At 38.1% G+C, this 20,327-nt stretch overlaps 1 protein-coding gene across 3 annotated transcripts; it reads left to right on the forward strand.

The window, feature by feature from the left end:
- Positions 1–3,084: 3,084 nt before the first annotated feature.
- On the forward strand, positions 3,085–19,059 carry CLEC7A (C-type lectin domain containing 7A). 3 transcript variants are annotated; one of them, XM_080661806.1, is made up of 7 exons: positions 3,085–3,254; positions 4,212–4,380; positions 6,490–6,588; positions 8,267–8,404; positions 9,457–9,608; positions 13,353–13,471; positions 17,476–19,059. In XM_080661806.1, the coding sequence occupies exons 1-7, from the start codon at positions 3,252–3,254 to the stop codon at positions 17,606–17,608; spliced, it is 813 nt and encodes a 270-aa protein (XP_080517932.1). In that variant the 5' UTR covers positions 3,085–3,251; the 3' UTR covers positions 17,609–19,059. The 3 variants fall into 3 exon arrangements, with proteins under 3 accessions (XP_080517932.1, XP_080517933.1, XP_080517934.1); XM_080661807.1 differs by lacking the exon at positions 8,267–8,404 and having other exon boundaries at positions 3,113–3,254; XM_080661808.1 differs by lacking the exons at positions 3,085–3,254; positions 8,267–8,404 and having other exon boundaries at positions 4,209–4,380.
- Positions 19,060–20,327: the final 1,268 nt, after the last annotated feature.

Below are 20,327 nucleotides of genomic sequence, written 5' to 3' on the forward strand. Positions count from 1 at the left end.
GAATGTAATCCATTAACCCTTCAAGATTTCATGTGCTTGCAGTGGCTTCACCACCCATAGCTGATTACCTTTATCCCAGGTTAGACTGACAAGCAAGCATCTTCCCTATGTCACCCCAACTTTGCTGTGCATAAGCCCATCTCCCCTTTTGTTGGATCCATTCCCCTAGTGATCTTCAGGAAATGGACAGGTGGTTTTCTGGGGAGTGTGAAATTGTAGCTTCCTGGTGATGCTGCCCAGATGACCATGCTTATAATGTCTGGCCTCTTATTTTCTCTCTTCCTATCCTATATAATAAAAGCCTAATGTGCAAATTGATCAAACTGCGCAAAGACCAGTGGAACGACTGGTCACTATGATGCGCACTGACCACCAGGGGGCAGATGCTCAATGCAGGAGCTGCCCCCAGCTTGCAGGCCCCAGGCCAGCCAAAGTGGGTGCCAGTGAGGACCCGGTAATCGTCCCGCCGGTCGCCCCACAGAGGGAGGGGACCAGTGTGGCAGTGGGAGGCAGGGCCGGCGAGTGGACATGCCAGGCTGGCCAAGGTGGGTGCCAGTGGCGCGCACCCCATCCCCATCGCCCTGCCGGTTGCCCTGCAGATTGGCCCTGATTGCCAGCCAGGCGTAGGAATCCTACCTATGCATGAATTTTGTGCATTGGGCCTCTAGTTATTAACATTAATAACTAGATAATCATGACAATAACATAACAATTATGCTATACACCAGAAACTAATATAATATAATATTGGAATATAAAAAATAAATATAAAGGAAGAAAGAAAGAAAAAAGGAAGAAAGGAAGACAACTTGGTTGTGATTTGGGACTAGAAATTGGAATTACCTAAAATGTATTTCTTAGTTCATAAGAAGTATAAATATGTTTGTTTTCTGTCCATCTTCCTCATTAGAGAGTATATTGAGGCACTATGCTAGACATCAGACTCAGAATTCCAGTAGAGATAGAATGCTTGTCCTTTTGGAGTTTATGAACTAAATCAGACAATAGAATTTAGTAATTTTAGACTATAATATATAAAGGTACTTGTATATATTTCATACATATAGTATTACTTTTAAAGTATTTCCCATTACTTATATGCATTCTTTTATACATCAACCCAACATATACTTATTGATAACCTACAATGAATCAGAAGCTAGTCTAAGTTCTTCGAAACTAACAGTGACAAAGACAAGCAAGATTCTTAATTCATGGAGCTTACAAACATGTGGATGAGTGAGTCTAATCATAAACAGATGAGATATATCCAAATATTGTAAAGTGCTTTAAAGAAATAACAAACAACTGTATGATATGATTCAGACTGATATGATTCAGGCATCCTGGCTGTATTCTGCTTCAGACTGAGTAATTAAGGAAGACCTGTTGGAGAGGTGATATTTGAACTGAAAACTGATTAGCAAGAAAAATTCCACTAGGCATAATTCTCAAGGCAAAGCACTTCAGCCTATGTGGAAGTCCAAAGTCCCTGAGAAAAAAATAAAATTGGTACGTTCCTGTGATTTAAAAAAAGAAGGCTGGTGTTTGAAGACAGTGAAGGGAAGATGGTTAGGAAAGGAAGCTAAAAAGGTAGGCATTACATCATTTAGATCCTTTTAGGGAAGAGACGCTATTTTGTGCATTGGGCCTCTAGTTACTAACATTAATAACTAGATAATCACGACAATAACATAACAATTATGCTATACACCAGAAACTAATAGAATATAATATTGGAATATAAAAAATAAATATAAAGGAAGAAAGAAAGAAAAAAGGAAGAAAGGAAGACAACTTGGTTGTGATTTGGGACTAGAAATTGGAATTACCTAAAATGTATTTCTTAGTTCATAAGAAGTATAAATATGTTTGTTTTCTGTCCATCTTCCTCATTAGAGAGTATATTGAGGCACTATGCTAGACATCAGACTCAGAATTCCAGTAGAGATAGAATGCTTGTCCTTTTGGAGTTTATAAACTAATCATAAACAGATGAGATATATCCAAGGAACGTACCAATCAGGCCATAAAGTGGTGGTGGTGAATTGTCTGTAGAGAACGAAAAAAATAATAAAGAGTACTAAAAGTCAGTCTGGCCGAAACCGGTTTGGCTCAGTGGATAGAGCGTCGGCCTGCGGACTGAAGGGTCCCGGGTTCGATTCCGGTCAAGGGCATGTACCTTGGTTGCGGGCACATCCCCAGTGGGGGGTGTGCAGGAGGCAGCTGATCGATGTCTCTCTCTCATCGATGTTTCTAACTCTCTATCCCTCTCCTTTCCTCTCTGTAAAAAATCAATAAAATATATTTAAAAAAATAAAAAATAAAAAAATAAAAGTCAGTCTGCTTTTTATTATCACCATTTACCATACTAAACAATGTCAGTGATAAAACATTCCCTGAAAGTATATTTTGTTGGCCAAAGCTTTAAACAATTATTGTGGTTACTGTTAAGTTTTAAAATTGTTTATCTAGTTGTCTATACAGTCAATTCTTGTTATTCATGGCAAAGGTCTATGAAGTCACAGAGAACCCTGAATAACGATTGCTTCCAGTTAGGTTCCTATGAGCATCTGGTCACATTTTGGTCAACAGATTAATATACAAACTTGTTTGGGGAGCAGGCCTAAGCCAGCAGGCGGACATCCGCCAAGGGCTCCCAGACTGGGAGAGGATGCAGGCTGGGCTGAAGGACCCCCTTCAGTGCACAAATTTTGTGCACTGAGCCTCTAGTACAATTATAAATTACTTACCTGACCTTTAAGATGTAAAAATCTACCACCCCAAACTTTCTTCAAGGACCTTAGAGACATCTCTTTGAATGCATTCAGGGAGTTAGGGAGATAACGCTCGCTCTCCCAGCCCCTGTGGAGGATAAGGGTGTGTAACTTCAGTGGAAGCACCACTCAGCTTCAACAGGCACCATTGCTTCCTGTCATAAGGACAGACGTTTCTTTCTCTTCTGGATAAGCATAATTAACAAATCCGAATGATCTAGTCACATGGATTAACTCCCCATAATGCCACTCAGCAACTTTTCCTTAGCACACTCCAGCCTTTAAAAAGTCTCTAGCCTTTTGTTTTGGGGAAGTTGCATGCAGTCCAAGCTGGTCCTCTTCTCTATTTCCTTCAGCAGGAAAGAAAGATTACTGAAGGAAATCCGTCCTCATTGCTTCAATGTTACATGCCTCCTTCATTCTACTTGCTTCAAAGTCTTGTAAATGGGTTGGGTACATCTCTAGTTTCCAGCAATGGTAAGTGTTTTGGGGGGAATTACTATGGCAATTGGAATACAGAAAAAAAAATCAAACATTTAGCATAATATTTCAGTCCCAGAATTCTCTATAATGTTATTAGCAATATAAGTGTATGAAATGGTGAATGAAACAGTGTAGCAAAACAGAAAAGATCATACATTTTCCAGCAAGAGTAGATGTTAGTTTGATTCCTTGCTTCAGTATTTTTACTATCTTCTTAAAACTGAGCAAGGGGCTAAAATTACTGTGCTTTAACTTTTTCATTTAAAAATAGGAAAAATAATACCCATCACATGGTCTTATTGGAAAATTAAGATTGAGTGAGAAAACATACCCACTGGCTAGTACCTAGCTTATAGTAATTGTTCAATAAATAATTACTACTTTGTATTATCAATCTCTAGCAAATCCCAAAGAAATTTGTTTAGTCTGTTGTTATAACAATGTACCTTTTTATAGCATCCTTCGTATACCTATCTGTAGGTTTCCACTATGAGAGAATGAGTGTCTTCATTTATCCTTGTATTCCCAGCTCCTGCCATTTCAAAAGATGGGCATTCAATATGTTTAGTGAATGAGTGAGTACATGAATAAATGAAAACAAAGTAATGATAAAACTAAAGTACCAAAATTGTTTGATAGTTTACATAGGCCAAGCCAATTAATGATGTAAAATTTATTTGTGAAAGTAATGAAAACAGCATAAAATATTAATCTTTTTATGTTTCTTATTTTTGGTCTGAAATAAAGACCTGTCTATGGTTCTGCCTTATAATTTTTTTAAGTCATCAGTCTCAGAAACAGGATCTAAAGATACAAATGGGAACTTACGGCATAGTTTTCATTTCCTGCTTTTGTATAACTGGTTGGACTACTTACTTAAGCTCAACTTGTTAAAGTTCATTAAATGCATATCACATATGACTTGCTTCATAGATCCTCTTTGGTCCACAGGCAATTGTCTTAGAAGAGAGGGAAGAGCTCCCGAATGCTGTGTCAATTGAGAAACTCAATGGAATAATGGCATACCCATCTGAGCTAGAAAATTTGGATGAAGATGGATATACTCAATTACAGTTCAGCTCTCGAGGCATCACCAGGAGACCTGTGTCCTCAGAGAAAGGTATTTTTTTTTCTTTCTGCCTTCCACATTTTCATTCTCATCAACTAAAAAACTTAACCAAGTGGAGAAAATGTGAAAGACTTGTGAATGTAAGGGTTTTATTAATATACACATATATATTATTTTTCAAAAAACTTTTACTTTTTAGAACAGTTTTAGATTTAAAGACAAATTGCAAAGACAGTACAAAGTTCAGAAAACCTTTTAAATATTAACAGGTTAATATTTAAAAGGTTTTCCAAAGTCACTGAAGATAAGGCTTTTCTTGTAGCAACCATTCAGTGACTAATTGTTCATATTTAAATTAATTATGAGGATGATAGAAAGTACTCACAATATCTGTTCTACAGAAATAGATAGGTCAGCAGCAAGGAACTGGTAATAAGTATGATAAGCTGCAAAGATGAAAGAATTTCAATAAGAGTGACTAGTTTGATAGAAGTAAATTGTAAAATGGAGGTCAAGAAAACTGAAAGAAGTGTATACATAAACCATATCAAGATATTAGAGATAAGAAAGAGAAGAATGAAAAGATGGAAGATAGGTGAGAGATAAAAACAAACTTGTGATTTTGTGGTAAAGGCCAAAGGGAAGTTGGAAGTTATAGGATTTAGAATACTGAATCTAATTTTTTATGTGTATGTGGTAAGATCTTGATTTGGATGTTTTTAAAAAACAAAAGAAATTTTTTGTAAACCAGTGAAGAAAAATATATGTGTTAGATGAAAAGGTCCTATTAGTAACACATGAGTCTTAAAGAAAATGTGAAAGAAGTGGAATGTGGAGAAGAGCATTAAAAGATCTTTTTCTTCCATTTAGTCTCCTCTATAATTCTCCTATTTGACAATTCTCTATTTGAAGTGCTCTTAATTGATTGTTCTTATTCAGAGGCAAAACTATATTCTTGGAGTGGTGATGCTGACATAAAATAAGTTCCCTATTATCAAGAAAAAGATTATTCAAGGGGATTGACATCAGAATTTGCTCTCTTCTGCTTTCTGGTCATTCACGTTGCACAATTATTTTGCTCTCACCACTTACACAATTCTTTCTTTGGGCAACCTGTTGGGGAAGAGTGGAAAAACTGGATGATGCAAGAGGTAGGGAGGTGGGTGTGTGTTCATGCATATGTATAGAAACACAGTGAGTTACCTATAATCTGCCAGTAGTCTCTAAACTAGGTGCTTTTCCATGTGTTAGCTTGCTTAATTTCCACAATAATTCTTTGAAATAGTATTACCTCATTTTTCACAAACAGAAATTTTTTGAAAAAATAAGTAATTTGCCCAAAGTCATGCAACACCTACATAAAAAGGGAAGATCACCTGTAGTAATCACTATTATTTCCCCTACATGAAGCTGTCTCTTCTAAGAATGAGTGGGATTTCAGGAATCCTGGTAATGTCAAGACTTATAGACATCAATGTGGAACTGAAATTAGGAGTGCATAGTTATAAAGGCACTGTGCTCAAATTACAATTCCAGAATCCAAAGAGCTATGCTAAAGGTAATCAGAATATCAGTGATCAATGATTCACTTCAGAATTTGCCAGATTTGGATGAATTGTAGAATTGAAGTGTACCATGATCCATCATCCTATTTCTTTTTTTAAAAATATGTTTCTGCCCTAGCCAGTTTTGCTCAATGGTTAGAGTATCAGCCTGCAGACTGAATCCTTCCGGGTTCAATTCCAGTCAAGGGCACATGCCTGAGTTGTGGGCACGATCCCCAGTGTGGAGTATGAAGGAGGCAGTCAATCAATGATTCTCTTTCATCATTGATATTTCTATCTCTCCTGCTCCCTTCCTCTCTGAAATCAGTAAAAATATATATAAAAAATAAATAAAATAAAATATGTTTCTATTGATTTCAGGGAGAGGAAAGCAGAGGAAGAGAGAGATAAAAACATCAATGATGAAAAAGAATCATCTATTGCCTGCCTGCTGCATGCCCTCTACTGGGGATCGAGCCCACAACCAGGAGGCATTTGCCTTGACTGGGAATCGAACCGTGATCTCCTGGTTCATAGGTTGACACTCAACCACTGAGTCACACTGGCCAGGCATCTTATTTCTTCATTCAATCCCTGTTCCCTCTGTCTCCATCAGGACCTTGTGCTGCATCTCTTCCTTGGCGTTCCATTGCTGTGACTTTGGGAAGCCTATGCTTGGTAATACTGGTGATAGCTATAGTCCTGGGTACTATGGGTGAGTACTACTGTAGAAGATTAACAGCAACATATATTTAACAAGCATTTATAATGCGCCAGACATTCTTTTAAAAGCTTGACATGCATAATGTAATTTAGTCTATATATATGAACCCTATTCAATTGGTGCTATTAATTCTCATTTTATTTATAAGGAAAGTAAGAGTCTGGGAGGCTATTTTACTTTTTAAGGATCATAAACTAGTTAGTGGTAGGACCATGATTAGGAATTTAGGCAATGTGTCTAAAAAAATTCATATTCTGAACTACATTGCTCCACTATCTTCCTGGTTTCAAAGCTATGGAATTTCTGGAATAAACTAATGGAAGGAAACCATGGAAGTGAAGAAGAAAGTACAAAGTGGTGCTATCTTTCTAATAAAATAAATTCCCTAACAAGACTACAAGCTATTCTGATATCTCATGATTTAAGAAAACTGTTTTATACCTCATCTTTAATAGAAATGCCTTTGGGTAATAGCAGAAATTACCTGAGGCACTTACTAAGTACTTAGTAGATATTTTGTAATGGATGAATAAATCTCCTTAGATTTTATATCTCATGCATTCTATTGTCAATAAAGTACTATTTTGCCTTCAGAGAGTCTTTATTAGATTATTTAATTATCAAATGTTTATTGAGTACAGCCTACATTATAGGTACTGGGCAGGTTCTCAGGGAGCTCTCATTTTTAAAATGTAAAAAAAAAAGATAGAAGATTTATTATTATTTCAAATTTATCATGGCTCCAATTGACTTTATTCTATGTGCTTCTTGCTTTCTCCTTAATACTCTTTCTTCTTCTCTGCTTCATTTTTCCTCTTTTTACTGTACTATCTTCATGGAAGTTGTTTTCCTCCCACCTATTTAATCTACCATCTATTTATCTATCAGCTATCAGTCTTTACCTCTGCATCAGCAATGTGTTACCTGTTTATCATTAATAAAAAACGTATCTCTTTCCCTGGATGGTATGGCTCAGTTGGTTGAAGTGCCATCCCATGCACCAGAGAATCACGGTTGGTTCCCAGTCAGAGTACAGGCCCAGATTGCAGGTTCCATTCCTTGTCTGGGCATGTGTGGGAGGCAAATGATAAATGCTTCTTGCATCAATGTTTCTCTCTCTCTCTCTCTCTCTCCCTCTCCCTCTTCCTTCCTTTCTTTCTAAAGTCAGTAAAACAAACAAACAAAAACAAAAACCCATATCCTTGGGTGATGATTAAAGAAAAAAAGTATCTCTCTGGCCATCAGCAGTCTGCTGTCTATATCTACAAATCTGTCTCTATTTTACTTGTTCATGTATTTTGTTCTTTAGATACCATATATACTGTAAGTGGAATCATATGGTATTGGTCTTTCTCTGTCTGACTTACATCACTTAGCGTAATATCTTCTAAGATTTCATTCTTTTTATGGCTTAGTAATATTTCATATATATATATATATATATATATATATATATATATATATATCACAACTTTTTTGCCCACTTTTCTATTTATAGTTGGTTGGATTGTTTCCATATCTTGGCTATTGTAAATAAGACTGCAGTGAACATGGGATGCATATATTCTTTAGAATTAGTCTTTATATTACAACAAAAATACGGATTCTGGAGTTTAAATTTTCAAACATAGTAGAATGATCCTTTTGTCACTATTGTTGGCATATGAAGGTATTTGGAGATCCAATTCAGGAAGCAACTCATTGAAGAATGACAATTTCCCATCAAGAAATAAAGAGAACCACAATCAACCCACACAATCATCTTTGGAACAGAGTGTGGATTCTCCCAAGGCTCTCACAACCACAGGCAAGGGCAAAGTTAAATGATTAATGGAATTCTTGATTCAGGAGGGTTAATTATTGGTGTTATGGCCTGGAAGGGTTGGGGAAGAGAAAACTTTTACATACAGTGATTGTGCATTCAAAGAAAGCACACATCAGTATTATCTCAGTCCAAAATGTCCCTGTTATATATACAATGAAGTTATATCATAAAAATCCATGTACTTGGCTGAACTGTTCTAAGTTGGATTTTTCTTTTCCAAATCAGTAACTAATTTATCCCTGTCTATGTGTTTAAGCCTACAGGAGATTTTATAATTTGAAATATATTATTTGCCTTTGGGGAACTGACATTTTACAGTGATATAGTAAGAATAAAAAATACCACATCAGAAAGGAAAAAAGGAAGAGATAAAGAAAAGAAGGAAACATGTTAGCGAGAATTAAGAGGCTAAATGACACACATATAGAAGGGATAGACCTCATAGATATGTTCCTGAAAACTCTAGTTAAATAATTTTTATCATACAATTTCACTACAATTTTATATACACTTGATCTTCAAATTGTATCATAATTAAATATGACAACACTTTTACTTCAATTTTCCATCTGTGTACACATCCTTCCTCATGATTTGTACTAAGTAGCTAATAATACGAAACATCAATAATCTGTATTGTGAATAACTGTTCTTATACTTTTTTCATTTGGAAAATTGCCTTCTGAAATGGATCTCATACCTGTAAAAAAGATAACATGAAATTACCATATACCTCAATGATTTATTTTGAGTTGATTTATTTTAAGAATTACAAAGAAAGGGAGTTCCCAGCTGAATTTAAAGGAATGATGGACAAGAAAGAAAGGAAGGCTGACTGTCTAAAACACTTTTATAATTAATTCATTTTTAAATTTTAAATGAATGGGGACATTTTAAGATGGCCTATTTTGTAAAGTCATATTCTTATAGTTTGAATTGAAATGGAAATATTTTAATGGTGATTCATTAATTATTTATTGTGTCCTCAGGATGCATGGTGCTTGCACCACATCATAGTTATCTTCTCTTTCCAGGAGTTCTTTCCAGCTCTTGTCCCCCTAACTGGATTGCACATGAAAATAGCTGTTACCTATTTCGCACATCACTGAATTTCTGGAATGAAAGTAAAAGACAGTGCTCTCAACTGGACTCTTATCTCCTGAAGATAGATAGTTCAAAAGAATTGGTAAGTGTAGATTTCAGTTATAGTTATCTGTAGTCTATACTGAGCAGAAAAATAGAGATAGATTCCAGGTAATGATAATCTTCCTTAAGAAAAACTGATATTGGAGGAGAACCAAGATGGCAGCATAAGTAAACACCTATACTTGCTGCCTCTCACAACCACATCAGAATTACAACTAAAAGGCAGAACAACTACCACCCAGAACTGCGGGAAAGCTGGCTGAGTGGAAGTTCCACAGCTAGAGAGGTGAACAAAGCACATTGAGACTGGTAAGAGGTGCGGAGACACAGAAAGTGCTGGCACCTGGATATGCTGCTCTTTTAATCACGAGGGAGATACAAGCTCCCACTTTCTCTGAACTCCAGTTCCAGGTGAGACTCTAAGGCAGGGTGGGCAAACTTTTTGACTCGAGGGCCACAATGGATTCTTAAACTGGACCGGAGGGCCGGAACAAAAGCATGGATGGAGTGTTTGTGTGAACTAATATAAATTCAAAGTAAAGGAGCAGAGGGGAGAGCAAGAGAACCGGATAGAACAGCCGGATTTGGCCCGCAGGCCGTAGTTTGCCCAAGGCTGCTCTAGGGGACCCAGACACATATGGGGAGAAACTGGACTGTCTGGCATTGGGACAGGAATGTGAGGGCAGCTTTCTTCCAGAGGTACTCGTAGTGATCATTGTTTCAGCAAAGGGGCGCGGGACATGGAGACCCGGGGACCTCTCCAGTGCAGGGCTGACTGGCAGCCATTGCTGTTTGCTCCACCCTCCTGATTCCCAGAGACCCTGCCACACCCAATTTACAACCCCACTCAATCTATGGGCGTTGGCTTTTGCATATGAATGGCCTGTCCTTTCTCCACCTAAAACCTGTCAAACTGCAGCTGAAGAAGGCCCAAGGCCTGGCAGCAGCAGCTGGCCTTGCTTCACAGCTGGGCCTCATCTGGGCACTTCCAAACCCCATACAAAGAGGAGGAATCTGCAGATGTCTCTGTAGCTCCTGCTGAGTGGCCCCAGACAGTGGCTGACCTTGCACCTCCTTGGAGATCCAAGAGCCAGTGTACCCAGTGGTCAGAGTGAGACCATATTGAATTACAACTCTTCACATCCATAAGAGATGCACTCAAGGGGCAGACTCAGTGAGCACCAAAGCCCCACTGAAGCAAGTTCTGCCCCATAAGGGTGTCTCCTGTGCAACAGGTCTTCCAGTGTAGACACAGCTGGTCCTCACAGCCAATTGGCCTGAAGGTCAATTCCTCCCAGTGATACCAACAGCAATCAAAGGTTAACTACAACTAAACTGTGAAAACAGCCCACAAAGGGGTGCACCAAGAGCGTCCACCTCAGGTGACTGGGGAGGCTGAACCTCTGGGTCCTATAGGACACCTAGTACACAAGGCCACTCTATCAACTCAAGGAGACTTAGCAGCTACCCAGTACATAGAAATAAACACAGGGAAGCAACCAAAATGCAGAGACAAAGAAACAAGTCACAAATGAAAGAAATGGAGGAAAGCAGACTATGGGATATAGAGTTCAAAACCACAGTTATAAGGTTACTCAAGAATCTTCTAGAAACCTCTGAGAAATTTCATATCCTCTGAGACCCTCAAGGATATGAAAAAGGACCAATCAGAAATTAAGTATACACTGACTGAAATAAAGAATAATATACAGAGATTCAACAGCAGACTAGAGGATCCCAAGAATCAAGTCAAAGATTTGAAATACGAAGAAGCAAAAAACACCCAACCGGAAAAGCAAAAAGAAAAAAGAATCCAAAAATGTGAAGATAGTGTAAGAAGCCTCTGGGACAACTTCAAGGGTACCAACATCCGAATTATGGGGGCACCAGAAGAAGAGAGAGAGCAAGATATTGAAAACCTATTTGAAGAAATAATGACAGAGAACTTCCCCTACCACTTACAAGTCCAGGAAGCACAGAGAACCCCAAATAAGAGGAATCCAAAGAGGACCACACCAAGACACATCATAATTAAAATGCCAAGGGCAAAAGACAAAGAGATCAACAAGTGAACCTAAAAATCAAATGAATAAAAAACCTGATGCACAGAACAGGCTGGTGAATGTAATAGAATCAGGGGCATTGAAAGGGAGCAGACTGACAATTCTCAGGGGGAAGGGGTTGTGAGAGGTGTGGGAAGAGATTGGACAAAGAGCTTATACCTATAGACGAGGTCAGTTGGGAGAGGGGGTGGCCTGGAGTGGGGTGGGAACCAGGTGGAGGGAGCTATGGAGGGATAAAAGAGGAACATCTGTAATAATCTGAACAATAAAGATTTAAATTAAATTAAATAAAAGCAATAAAAGGTGATATTTATTATTCTCCATAATTATAGTAATAGCATGCATTAAGTGGGTAATGTTTATAATTTATGCTTTTAATTTTAATTAATTAATTAAAAAATAAGCACATTGTATTTTAAAACAAATCCTTCTGAATACACTGCAAATTTGCATGACTATCATAATCAGGCAACTACTTATTTTCGTGGGTTTGGATTTCAATTTTTAAATTTGGTGATAGAACATTATTCCCCCTGTCATCATAATTATCAAGAAAAATAGCTGCAATGATAATATACATTTATATATCATTTACTCCTTAAAATATACTGGAAAAGGCAAAATAGGTGAAAAAAGTAAACTTGATATTGCAATGCTCATGTAATTTGTAAGAAAAAAGAAACAACATCTGTTAAAAGTTAAACACTTGGGCCCTAACTGGGTGTCTCAGTTGGTTGGAGCATCCTCCTGTACATTAAAAAGGTTGCGAGCTCGAAATGGGAAAAAAAAAATAGATACAGAGGCAAAGAAGCATTGAACATACTGTCAGACTACAGCGGGAAGGCAGGGGAGGTGGGGCGGGGAGGGGCTGTAAGAGATCAACCGAAGGACTTGTATGCATGCATATAAGCATAACCAATGGATACCAGACACTGGGGGCGGGGACAGGTAAAGGCATGTACTGGGGGGTAGGGGAGGCTGGGGGGAGGTCAATGGGAGAAAAAAAAAGGAGACATAAAAAAACAAAACAAACAAACAAACAAAAAAAACCACAAATATTTTTCAATATGCTGTTGACCTTTGAGAAACACTGGTTTGAATTGTGTGGGTCCACTTATAAGTGGATATTTTTCAATAAATATGTATGGTATTGTAAAAAAAAAAAAAAAAAAAAAAAATAAAGGTTGCGAGCTCATTTCCTGGTCAGGGTACATAGCTAGGTTGCAAGTTTGATCTCTGGTCATGGTGTATATGGGAGGGAACTGATCAATGTTTCTCTCTCTCTCTTCTTCTCTAAAATCAATAAAAAATATCACTGGGTAAGGATTTTTTAAAAAGCTAAATGTTTGGTATTGGCAACAAATGTGATAGGAATTCAGAAGTGGAACTTACAATTCATCATGAATGAAGTTTAGGACTAAGATGGCCTATAAGAAGGGTCAGTAATCAGGAAACATTCTACACTATGAATCTAAACAGTTCTTTGAGTGGGAAATTAAATAAAATGACTGAAGAAATGAAATATGCCTTTTGAGACACTAAGTGGCACTCAAGAATTGGCACTTCTCTCGAAGTTGATGGCAGTGTACACAAGCATCCTTCACCAAAGTGATTCACGGTGTCTATAAGAGCATCTCTGTCTCTTCTCTGTCTTTCTGTCTCTATTATCTCTGTTTATCTCTCTCTTCTTGATGTGTATTTGTGTTTATGTTTCCCTACAGGAATTTATAGAAAAGCAAGTGTCTTCCCAACCTGCTAACTCATTTTGGATAGGGCTCTCTCGCCCTCAGGCTGAAGGACCATGGCTCTGGGAGGATGGCTCAAAGTTTTCTCCTAACTTGTAAGTATCTAGAGAGACAAATTCTCATACCCTTTCTTAGAAAGGGAAGAACATATCAAGCAGTTAAGAATCTGATTTGCCTCTTCCACCCAGTTCCCATCCCATCCCAGGCCTTTACCACCCTATTTTCTGTGTCCATGGGCATGCATATCTATATATATAAAAGGCTAATATGCAAAGTGTCCCCTCGGGAGTTCAACCAGGAGACCGGGAGTCTATGATGTGCACTGACCACCAGGAGTCAGCACAGAATGAAGGAAGGCCCCGGCCTGCAACTGGTAGCCAGCAGCCGGCAGCTGGGGAAGGAAGGCCCCAATTGGCCCTGATCACTGGCCAGACCTAGGGACCCTACCTGTGCATGAATTTCATGCACCGGGCCTCTAGTATGCATATACGTTCTTTAGTTAATCTCTTTCTTCCACCCCCACTTCCCTCTGAGAGATTACAGATATAAATTAAATCTTATGGTATTTGTCTTTCTCTGTCTGACTTATTTTACTTAGCATAATATGCTCAAGGTCCATCCATGTTGTCACAACTTATAAGATTTCAATTTTTTTATGACCAAGTAATATTCTATTGGATGTATGTACCACCTCTTTTTCATCTTATCATCTGTTGATGGGCACTTGGGTTGCTTCAATATCTTGGTTATTGTAAATAACACTGCAATGCACATGGGGGTGCATATATCTTTTGGAATTAGTGTTTTGGATTTCTTTGAATAAATTCCCATAAGTAGAATTGCTGGGTTATAAGGTAGTTCTATTTTTTAAAATATATTTTTATAGATTTCAGAGAGGAAGGGTGAGGGATAGAGAGATAGAAACATCAATGATGGGAGAGAATCACTGGACACTTACTTCCCACATGCCCCACACTGGGGATTGAACCCACAACCTGGACATGTGCCCTGAAAGGGAATTAAACCATGACCTCCTGATTCATAGGTCAATGCTCAACCATTGAGCAACACTAGCAGGGAATAAGGTAGTTCTATTTTTAATTTTTGAGGAATCTCCATACTCTTCTCCATAGTGGCTGCACCAATTTGCATTCCCACCAACAGTGCACAAGGGGTCTCTTCCCTCCATATCCTCATCAACTCTTGTTGTTTGTTGATTATTGATGATAGCTATTCTGACAGGTGTGAAGTGGTATCTCATAGTGGTTTTAATTGCATTTCTCTGATGGTTAGTGATTTTGAGCATCTTTTCATATGTCTATTAGCCATCTGTATGTTCTCTTTGGAGAAATGTGTATTCAGGTCCTCTGCCCATTTTTTTTTTGTATTGTTTGCTTTTTTTATTAAGTTGTATGAGTTCTTTATAAATTTTGGATATTTACCACTTACCAGATATATCATTGGCAAATACCTTCTTGGGATTAGTAAATTGCCTTTTCATTTTCTTGATTTTTTTTTTTCTGTGTAAAGACTTTTTTTAGTTTAATGTAATCCCATTTGTTTATTCTTTCTTTTGTCCCCCTTGCCTGCGGAGATATCCTATATAATAAAAGCCTAATATGCTAAGTGTCTGGTTGGCTGGTTGGCTGGTCAACCAATCAAAGCGTAATATGCTAATGATATGCTAAGGCTACTCAACCACTCACTATGACGTGCACTGACCATCAGGGGGCAGATGCTCTGACCGGTAGATTAGCTTGCTTCTGGGGTCTGGCCGATCAGGACTGAACAAGACGGGCTGGACATGCCTTGGAACCCTCCCACAATCCCTCCCTGGCTGGCCAACCTCCCATGTCCCTCCCTGGCCCCGATTGTGCACCAGTGGGGTCCCTCATCCTGGCCTGTACCCTCTCGCAATCCAGGACCCCTCAGGGGATGTCAGAGAGCTGGTTTCAGCCCAATCCCGCAGGCCAGGCCGAGGGACCCCACTGGTGCACAAATTCGTGCACCGGGCCTCTCATATTAGAAATAATGCTCTCTTATTAAAATCAAAAGAGGGGTTCCAAATTAATATTTGGATACATTACTATGCCTTGGTTTTCTGGGTGGCTGTAATTTAATCTAGGTATGTCCATATCCAAAAAACAACAACAACAACAACAAAAAAAAACAAAAAAACTTTTGGATGTCAAGTAAGATTTTGGTCAGAATTCTCCCAAAGGCCTTGATAAAAATTGTTTCATGCCCTTAGCCTAGTCCTTTTTACAGAAGAATTCTCTCAATCCTCCAAGCACAAGGCCAAGGGGAGATAGATAGGCAAGATGAAGAATATCAGATTATAATTTTTACCCTGAGGCTCAGTGATGTCCTTGTAGCTTGAGTAATTAGTACTGCTCCTTCAGGAGACTGAAGAGCAAATAGAACAGAGCCATACTTCCACTTACCCATGGTAGTTAATGTAATTGTCTGACATTGTATTCTTTTTTTTTTTAAATTGTATTCTAATATAATTCTGCTTTTAGGATGCATTGAAATATATAGTTGTTTTTTCTCCCCTTCTTTAAATGGCCTTTGCTATCTCTGATTCCTCATTCAGTTCTAGATCCCTTTCAGCAATAACTATTCTACTTGGTCTACTCACTAATACACCCAATAATAATTTCACTAAACTGTTGCTTTATTTGATAAATATACTTCTAGGAAAGAGTTTGAGAGATAAGCAAAGAACTGCCTATAGAATATTAATTGTTTTGTCTGAAGCTTTATTTAATTTTATGCAAGTAGTACTATTTCTTAAAATCATAAGCAGACCTTTAGAAAAATTAAATAAAACAAATAAAAACAATAACACATAAGCAGACCCAGTACCCATCAATAGGTGAAGGGATAAAAAAGCCGCCATAGGCCCCTAGCTGGTTTGGCTCAGTGGATAGAGCATCAGTCTGAATGGTTGTGGGTTCGATCCCTTAGCCCTGGCCCAGGCATATGCAGGAGGCAACCAATTGTCATCTCTCTCTCACATCAATGCTTCTTGCTCTCTGTCTCCCCCTCTCCCTTCCATTCTCTCTAAAAATCAATGGAAAATATCCTCGGGTGAAGATTAACAACAAAAAGCTGTGGTATATTTACACAATAGAATACTAGTCTGCCATACAAAAGAAGGAAATCTTACTTTTTGTGACAGCATGAATGGACCTGTAGAGTACTGTGCTAAGTGAAATAAACTTGTCAGAAAAAGACAAATACCATATGAGTGCATTCATATGTGGAATCTAATGAACAAAATAAACTAACAAACAAAATAGAAGCAGACTCATAGATAATGAGAACAAACTGACAGCTGTCAGAGGTGAGGGGGGTTGGGGAGCTGGGTGAAAAAGGTTAAGGGATTAAACAAAATAAAACAAACAAATAAAGGGGGTGGGGAGAGGTGGAAGAAGGCAAAAGGGGAGATAAATGGTGGTGGAAAGAAACGACTTTGGGTGGTGAGTGCACAATGCAGTATGCAGCTGATGTTTTATGGAATTGTACACTTGCAACCTGTATGCTTTCATTAACCAATGTGACCCCAATAAATTCAATTAAAAAAACATTTTTAATCACTTTTATACCTTAACTAGGGGCCTGGTGCACGAATTCATATGCATGGGTGGGGTCCCTTGGCCTGGCTGGTGGTCAAGGTCTACTGGGGGCTGGCTGGCCGTGGGAAGGGCTGTGGGAGGATGGCTGGTCGGGTGGGGTGAAGGGCCATGGGAGGTTGGCTGTGGGAGTGCACTGACCACCAGCAGGCAGCTCCTGTGTTGAGCGTCTGCCCCCTGGTGGTCAGTGCACATCATAGCAACTGGTTGACCAGTTGTTCTGATCATTCTGGTTGTTCAGTTGTAATGGTTCCTTAGGGTTTTATATAGAGAGATAATGAAGGATATGTTACCATTTGAGAACTAATACAATCTAAATTCAAGTCTCCTTTTCCAATAAATGTAGACACTTAAGAACTCTTTTTACTAATATCCTCAAAGATTTATTTTAGCATTGTGTGAATAGTAGTCTGTATTCTTTATGTTTGTTCTAATTATCTCATTGCATTTTATTTTAATAGGTTTCAAATCAGAAGCACAGCTACCCAGGAAAACTCATCCCACAATTGTGTATGGATTCACATGTCAATAATTTATGACCAGCTTTGTAGTGTGCCCTCATATAGTATTTGTGAGAAGAAGTTGTCAATATAATGATGTGGGTGTTGACATGGGGGAGCAGAGTGAAGTATATAAGACTAGAGGCCCAGTGTGTGAAATCATGTGCGGGTAGGGTCTCTAGGCCTAGCCTGTGATCAGGGCTATCTTCGTCCCACTTGCCAGTCCCCAGTCCTGCCCCGCCATTTCCACCCACCCCGGGTCTCGGTTGGCCGGGCGATCAATCTGAGCCTGCGGGCTGGGGCAGGGACCAAGAGGTCTGCCTTCTGCCTGCTCGCCAGTCCTCAGTCCTGCCCTGCCACCACCCATCCCAGTTCCCCATTGGCCATCCAGTGATCTGAGCTTGCCAGCTAGAGGGAGGGACTGAGAGGTGGTCAATGCACCTCATAGCGACTGGTCAATCAGTTGTTCCGGTCATTACACTGTTATGGTTGCTGGTCTTTTATTGTATAGAGTAGTAAGGAGGGAAGGAAACAAAACACAAATGACAGGTATTTGAGGTCAAAATAAATGCTGGAAATATCTAAAGAGCTCAGCCAACTTTAATCTTAGCTGAGAGACAGGATGGAAAGACTGTGATTTCAGTACGTTAACTCAATTGGTAGTCTAGTATTATGTTCTAATGGAGCTAGTATAGCATAACTTGAATTTTTATTCTACAATTGACCTGACATTTACCTGGGATTAATCAGAATTCCTTGGTGTTTCACGAGATCTTAATTTCTGGCATAACAAAGTAATTCTTATCCTTAAAAAGTGCCACTGGAGTATACATGGGGTGTTTCTGCTATTTGTTCCTCCATGTTTAGCAGTGCATCATCAGACACAGGTCAAAGGCACAATATAATTCTGAATAGCTAAATAAAAAAATAAAAAATAGCTTTACTATAATCAGAGCTATTTTTTATTTTGTTCATCAATATGATCATAATTGTGACCAAAACTTCCATAAAAAGTGGGAATTCTAATTTTTTCCTTTTCAATTAAATAGCCCAGAAAATATGTCTGCCACATCTCTGATTAATAAGATCTCCTGTAATGTGTAATTGTAGAGAAACTGCTCTTAAAATAAAGCTTTCTCCTTTTTTGGTTGTTTAGTCACATTTTTAAAAATTTAATACTTTTATTTTTCAATTACAGTTGACAACCAATATTATTTTATATTAGTTTCAGGTGTACACCATGGTGGTAAATATTTATATACTTTACCAAATCATCCCACTGGTAATCCTATACCCACCTGGAACCATACATAGTTATTACAATATTATTGACTCTATTTCCTATGCTGTACTCTACATCTCCAGGATTATTTTGTAATTATTAATTTGTACTTACTAATCCTTCACCTTTTTCACCCAGCCCTCTACCCCCCTTCCCAAGTGTCAACCATCAGTCTGTTCTCTGTATGTATGAGCCTATTTCTGTTTTGTTTGTTTATTTTGTGCTTTTGATTAAACATACAAATAAAATAATTTGGTATTAGTATTTCTCTGTCTGACTTATTTCACTTAACATAATACCCTCAAGGTCCATCCCTATTGTCTCAAATGGTAAGATTTCATTTTTTATAGCCAAGTAATATTCCATTGTATATGTACAACCTCTTTTTCATCCAACCATCTATTGATGGACACTTAGGTTGCTTCCATAACTTGGTTATTGTAAATAATGCTTCAATGCACATAAGGGTGCATATATCTTTTGGAATTAGTGTTTTGGATTTCTTTGAATAAATTCCCAAAAGTAGAATTTCTGGGTCATAATGTAATTTATTATTTTTTAAATATATTTTTATAGATTTCAGAGAGGAAGGGAGAGGGAGAGAAAGATAGAGACATCAATGATGAGAGAGAATCATTGATCAGCTGCCTCCTGCATGCCCCTGACTGGGGATTGAGCCTGCAACCCAGGCATGTGCCCTTGACCAGAATCAAACCCAGGACCCTTCAGTCCACAGGCCAAAACTCTATCCACTGAGCCAAACCAGCTAGGGCAAGGTAGTTCTATTTTTAATTTTTGAGGAATCTCCATACTGTTTTCCACAGTGGCTGCACCAGTTTGCATTCCCACCACCAGTCCCTTCCCTCCACATCCTCACCAACACTTGCTGTTTGTTGATTATTGATTATAGCCATTATGACAGGTGGTATCTCATGGTGGTTTTAATTTGCATTTCTCTGATGGTTAGTGATTTTGAGCATCTTCTCATATGTCTATTAGCCATCTGTATATCCTCCTTAGAGAAATGTGTATTCAGGTCCTCTGTCCATTTATTTGTATTGTTTGCTTTTTTATTAAGTTGTATGAGTTCTTTATAAATTTTTGATATTAACCCCTTATCATTGGCAAATATTTTCTCAGGATTAGTACGTTGTCTTTTCATTTTCTTGATGTTTGTTTTTACTGTGCAAAAACTTTTTTAGTTTGATATAGTCCCATTTGCTTATTCTTTTTTGTTTGTTTCCCTTGTCTGTGGAGATATACCAGAAAATATATTACTAAGAGCAATGCTATACAGTTTACTGCCTATATTTTTTCTAGGAGTCTTATGATTTGGGGGTTTACATTTAAGTCTTTAATCCATTTTGAGTTTTGTCTTTTATATGTTGTAAGAACGTGGCCTAATTTCATTTTATATTTTGCATGTATGTGTCCAATTTTCTCAACACTATTGAAAAAACTGTCTTTAGTCCATTGTATATTTTGATCTGTTGTCATAGATTAATTGACCACATAGACATGAGTTTATTTC

This window comes from Plecotus auritus, assembly GCF_963455305.1.
Source record: "Plecotus auritus genome assembly, chromosome: 3".
Taxonomy (NCBI): domain Eukaryota; kingdom Metazoa; phylum Chordata; class Mammalia; order Chiroptera; family Vespertilionidae; genus Plecotus; species Plecotus auritus.

Excerpts from the sequence above, each read along its gene's own strand:
- CLEC7A (XM_080661806.1), top strand. Across the intron at positions 9,609-13,352 it reads TAGATAGTTCAAAAGAATTG|GAATTTATAGAAAAGCAAGT; the intron begins GTAAGTGTAGAT and ends GTTTCCCTACAG. Across the intron at positions 13,472-17,475 it reads TCAAAGTTTTCTCCTAACTT|GTTTCAAATCAGAAGCACAG; the intron begins GTAAGTATCTAG and ends TTATTTTAATAG.